Consider the following 5,791-nt stretch of genomic DNA (forward strand, 5'->3'; position numbering starts at 1 on the left):
TCGCCCTGGCTGGGCTCGCGAGCTACTGATGGGCCAGGCATGGACGTGCTTTCAGCTTCGTGCGATGCGGGCCGCACAGTGAATGCAGGAAACAAAACAGGCCAAATTCTTCCCGCCCGGGCCTCATGCGGGCAACCAAACACGTCCTACGCCTCTGGGGTGCCCCCACAGGGACGAGGGATACCGCATGACCCATCGCAGCAAGTGATTGAGTAGCTGAGGCAGACGATGCCCCCACAGGGACGAGGGATACAGCATGACCCATCGCAGCAAGTGAATGAGTAGGAGAGGCAGACGGTGCCCCCACAAGGACGAGGGATACGGCATGACCCATCGCAGCAGCACGGAGAGGCAAGCATGGGTCAACAGGATGAAGTCACACACAAAAACAGAGAAGGTAAAAAAAATCAGTGGGAGACGAGGCAAAAAAATCAAACAAAAATAAACCAACAAAAACAAATCATGGAATGGAAACTATCAAATCCCACTTTAGGAATAAAGATACTGTAAATAACATCCATAAAAAACAATACAGTACTACAATCTCTCCCCGGTGGGACCTCCCATTTACAAGCATAAAAAACAATACTACAATCTCTCCCTGGCGGGACCTCCCATTTACAAGATGGTGAGGATGCCATCCAACCCTCGTCCCTGAAGATGTTCATTGGCCATCCGTCGGCCCCAATGGACCGCATCCTCTTCTACCGCATCACGAGTCAGAACATAGCTCTTCTTTGCCTCGGGATCGATGACCATGTGCTCTAGCGCCATGGCAGTTCGAGCATAATGCAGTGCCAGAATAAACAGGTTGTTGTAGCCGTAGACTCCGGTCATCTGTAATGTCTTCAGATGATAATGTGGCTCACGGGCCGGGGGCAACTCCTCTATCCGATTCAACACTTCTCCTGTTCTGAGTACGCATACGATCTGCCTTATCAAAGACAGTAAACAAAACAAACTTAACAGTTAATCACTATTTCATAAAAGCACCTCTCTGGAAATAAAAAAGTCAATCGGAGACATGTAAGCTTTGTGGTTCAAAAGTTATTCTTGCTTAATTAGAACAATAACGCCAACTCCCTTTAAACAATCAACCTTATCCTGAAATTACTTGATGCTAAAAAATAGTAATATAATCTAGCATGCTGAGGTACTGCACTACTGTGCATGAGAGAAAAATGAGTGTACATTAATGTCATGTTTCATACTCTCTCCATTCCACAATGTAGTGTGCCCGCGCTTCCCGAGATTCAAGTTTGACCGTAAATTTAACCAACGAGACCGATTGCGGCGGGAGCAAAAATTATACCACTGAATTCGTATTTTTAATATAATTCAGTCGTATAATTTTTGTTCCCGCCGCAGTCGGTCTCGTTGGCTAAATTTACGGTCGGATTCAATGGTATAATTTTTGCTCCCGCCGCAGTCAGTCTCGTTGGTTAAATTTACGGTCAAACTTGAATCTCGAGAAGCGTGGGCACACTACATTGTGGAATGGAGGGAGTACCGCTTAACAGTAACTAGGATGCACGATGAGAAAACATATTATGACAGGATATTACAACATAAAGAGAAAAGCCCGATTTTATAACTTATGTTGTTTTGCTCGATCAGATAATTGTAGTACATAAATATCAAAGAGATGGATCACTTACATGCAGTTCAAGACGATTCAAAACTGGGCTTAATTCCAAAAGACAAGCCAAACGAAGAATGCCACTTGTATACTTATCATTTGCAAGTACATCGACGGTCAATATAAGATGCTTCAGGTTGACAAACTTACTAGGGCATTTTGCACATCCAGGCACCTGCATGACATGAACGCACACAACCATGGCAAAATGAAACATGGGATGGTCAGAAAACGAACAACAATTAATTACCATGGATCGACACTAAAAAGGACAAGGCGCATTTTTAGAAGTTGAAAGTACAGCAGTATAACTAACATGCAAGATATTATTTTTTGTTAACATACATATAAAACAAAAGGATCACCTTGGAATCAATTGCAAGTTCCACAGAGAGCTTGGGCACATTCGCCATACCATGATCCGCGAAGGCGTAGTCAAAAAGGTCACTCCTCCATGTTGGCAACTTGATAGTCACCTCCTGTATCTCTAGACATCCATCAATGATAAATGACACTGGGTGGGTCTCCAAGCTGCCAAATATGAAGGTATTAAGGTTCGGAGCTTGCACCTCAAGCTTCTGCACATTGAAGCAGTAGTGCACACACAGGTATCGCAACTGGCGCAACGGTTGGGAAGTAGTCAAGCTGTGGAGGGTGCAACGCACGATGCTAAGCCACTCAAGCATGGAGCACGCTGGCAACAACATGCACTGGATATCTCCAGACACCGAGTCGAGCATGAGCTTTCTAAGGTTTGTGAAGCCACAAAAACCAGGTACTGGGTTTAGGTAGGCAGACATGAGGCACAAAGATCTGACAGCAGGAGCGCCATTGATGAAAAGGTGTATTGGGAAGTTGAACGAATTGTCGTGTTTGCCCCATGACCCTGGTTTGAAATCGAAGACAATGTGCTTCACTCTTGATGTTGCACAAAAGGCGACCCATCTGTCAACATGGGTCTGCACATTTGTATTGATGAGCTTGAACTCGAGCACGAATTTGTCCCTAGCAATGGTGGGATCGAGTTGGCACAATACGCACTCAACATTCCTGATGAAAGCTTCTCGATCTTGTTCCTCTCGGCTCATGGGCATGGGGCAGCACATTGTCTCCCTAGTGAAGACCAAGTCTCTGATACATGATCTCCAGAGATGTCTCCACTGACTCGACAGTACGCTCATGCGCGCAGCCTCTTTGAAGCTTAACAATGACACAATGTCACTTAAAGTATCCTGCATGAGACAAGAATACAATTTGATCATATGTTTCTTTTTAATGTCTAGTCGTAACAAATGTATCATGGAACTATATTCCAATTGGTTGGAATTATTAATATTCAGAATACCTAAATATGAAATTATATATGCTTTACATGGAATTGCTATGATTCATGGACTTTATGCTTACTGGAATGTACTTAATGAAATTGTATACTTAAGGAAGTTAATTAATAATGGAGCACACCATATATGTCAACTGGTGAGAAGACTTCCTAGGCACATTGATAATTGGATAATTGGAGGGGCCTAGAGCATACGATTAAATTAAAAAACTATGTCAATCTACATGTTAGAAAACAAAACTCATCATGTCGCATTGCTCAAGATGCCTGCTCCCACTCGGATTAAAACCGAGATGCTTGAGCACGGCTTGCTAAGAGCAGCATGTCTACCAATTTCAAAGAACTTCACAAATACTATTTGTCAATTATGTCGTGATAGACAGTGTAGTCTAGATTCTATCTTTTCAAGTTAAGTAAATCATTGCCCTACGATCCCAAAAAATTGAGAATCAATTAATTCCTTTTAGAGAGCGATTCATCCTCTCAACTTACAATTAATGGGATCTACATGCCTCACCCTAAGACTCAAATATGCAATTTGTGAGCGGCACCACAAATAAGTGTGTAGTTGATAGACAACACTCATTATTTCCAACATAAGTGAGCCATCGAAAATGGCTGAAAATAAGTGAATCAGTCGACCAGTAGTAATATGGATCAACATGTATGCATGTTCACTCGCCGGAGGCAGATGGGTATCCTTTATCTTTATATGTGTCTAAGGTGAGGGTGGTGAGGAGTTAATTGAAACTTCGATTGTTAATTGCCCCCTTCGCGTTGTTATCTCTTCAGTTACCTGATAATTAAAAAAAACTGGTCTTACGATATTCCAATTTGACTAATTTGCCCTCGTGCAATTCCCTAAGACTCCAAACACGCAAGGACAGAGAGGAGGGGGCAATCAGCAAGAATCGCCAGAGCCGCTGCGCCCCACCGTCCGTTGCCCGTGCTGCTCCGGCGCGTCCCCGCCCCCAAACCCCTCATCCGCCGCCCTCCATTGCTGCCCCAAGGGAAGGCAAGCTCCTTCCCTTCCGTTTTCTGTGGATTTTGACATGGAGATTTGGGAAAGAGGAGTTGGATCGGCAAAGGGGTTTGATTGTTATATACTAACAGATTTGTTAAAAAGTCAAAAGGGGTAGGCGAGCGAACTGGGGAATTAAAATCAATTCTTCCAATTACAAGAATATAGCAAGAGGAAGAGCAGAGTAGTGTGTACTCACAAGAGGCAGATGGTGAAGCTACAGAACACCCTTGTGCCCCCTCCTCGTCCTCTTGTGAGGATTGGATGATGATATTGCTATGCCCCCACAATCTGCGGCGCCGGCGGCTGATTTCATTATGTTCCACCGGGGGCTCTGGCGGCGAGGCGGAGGCGGGCGGATGGCTAGGGTTTCTATTCTTTTTGTTTTTGTTCGGTGATGAAAGGGCTAGGGATTATATGACAGATTTTGTTTTTTTGAGGGGTGATTATATGACAGCTGGAGGCAGCCTGTAAAGAAAGAAGCAGGCCCAGGCCCAGATTCGTCGGAAGTGCCGCAGCTTCAGCGCCGTGCGCCAGCTTCCGTGGAGAAGCTGCACCTACCGCTGCCCACGAGGGGGCGACGGTGGGGATGATGGCTGCGAATGGTGAGATGGCCTACGATGGTGAGATGGCCGACGGGACGAGCTGCGGCACGCGGGAGAAGAGGGAGGCGGAGCGCGCTGGTGGCGAATCGGGAGGGGGAGATTGCATGGACACCGCGTCTCCTGCAGATTTATGCGTCCCTCTCCTCGCGAGCGTATCGTAGCTGCCGTATGGGTAACGTGGTGATGGAGTGCACCTCATGTATCGCCCAAGATACAATTTTATCCGATGAACTTATGACGAGGCAGAACCGTATTTCGAACGCAAGCAAGGGGATATCATTACAACATACTCCATCCGTAAAGAAAAGAGATCTAAACGCTCTTATACGCTCTTATATGCGTTTAGGAGATACGCTCTTATATTTCTTTACGGAGGAAGTACCATTTAGTGAATAGATGAAAATTTTTATCTTTATCTTTACCTAATATTAAAGGGAGGAGACTTTTCATAATTCTCCATACGTCACCCTTTTATATCCGTTGATTTTATGTTAATTATAAAGATTGATGGATGAGATTTAAAAATAAATTTACACACATGTAATAAGGAAAAAAAAAAAAACAGACATTGCGGAACAAAGTCTGCACGTTTGGCTAGATGAGAAAAAAGGAAAAATGTACGCTGCACGTCACGCTTGATGAAAAACAAAGAAAAACTATCTTTTAGTATATTAGATCCACTTCCTAGCCCCAATTACATGTCCCAAAACCGCCCCCACCTCAACCCCTGGCTTTTTTTTATTGTGAAGATACACCTATGACTCTTGTTGCGGCACGAGATGAAAAAAAAATCCCGATCTTTTCCTCTTGCAGTTGCCGTCCCCTGTGCCCTCCCTCCGACACCTGCGTGCAGGCACTAGCGCTCACGCGCTGCGGCCCTTCTCCATGCCGTGAGCTTCGAGGAGGTCGGGACTGAAGTTGGATTCCTCCTCCTCCTCCTTCCCTAGACATGGCTAGGTGGGATCCTGCCGGACATCATGTCATCATCGTCCTCCTCCTCTTCTCTCCAGTACACTGCCACAAGGATCCTCCTCCCATGGCTCGGGAACTCGGGTTCTACTGGACATGGTAGAGGTCCTCCCCGGCGCCAGTGAGGTGGCCATAGTCGGGTGAGGTTTGCGCTAGATGCATTGCTGTCATGGTGGAGCGGTTGACAGTGAGCATGGACTCCGACCACGGAGGGG

General features: G+C 45.5%; 1 protein-coding gene across 2 annotated transcripts; it reads right to left on the bottom strand.

Moving 5' to 3' along the window:
• Window positions 1–465: 465 nt before the first annotated feature.
• On the bottom strand, window positions 466–4,664 carry LOC119291316. Of its 2 annotated transcripts, none has more exons than XM_037570058.1 (4): window positions 4,202–4,664; window positions 2,005–2,871; window positions 1,659–1,814; window positions 466–934 (listed from the first exon to the last, which is right to left on the bottom strand). In XM_037570058.1, exons 2-4 carry the CDS (start codon window positions 2,818–2,820, stop codon window positions 866–868), a joined length of 1,041 nt encoding a protein of 346 aa, XP_037425955.1. In that variant the 5' UTR covers window positions 2,821–2,871; window positions 4,202–4,664; the 3' UTR covers window positions 466–865. The 2 variants fall into 2 exon arrangements, with proteins under 2 accessions (XP_037425955.1, XP_037425954.1); XM_037570057.1 differs by having other exon boundaries at window positions 469–930; window positions 4,202–4,653.
• Window positions 4,665–5,791: the final 1,127 nt, after the last annotated feature.

The sequence above is a fragment of the Triticum dicoccoides genome, chromosome 4B (assembly GCF_002162155.2).
Source record: "Triticum dicoccoides isolate Atlit2015 ecotype Zavitan chromosome 4B, WEW_v2.0, whole genome shotgun sequence".
NCBI classification, from domain to species: Eukaryota; Viridiplantae; Streptophyta; class Magnoliopsida; order Poales; family Poaceae; genus Triticum; species Triticum dicoccoides.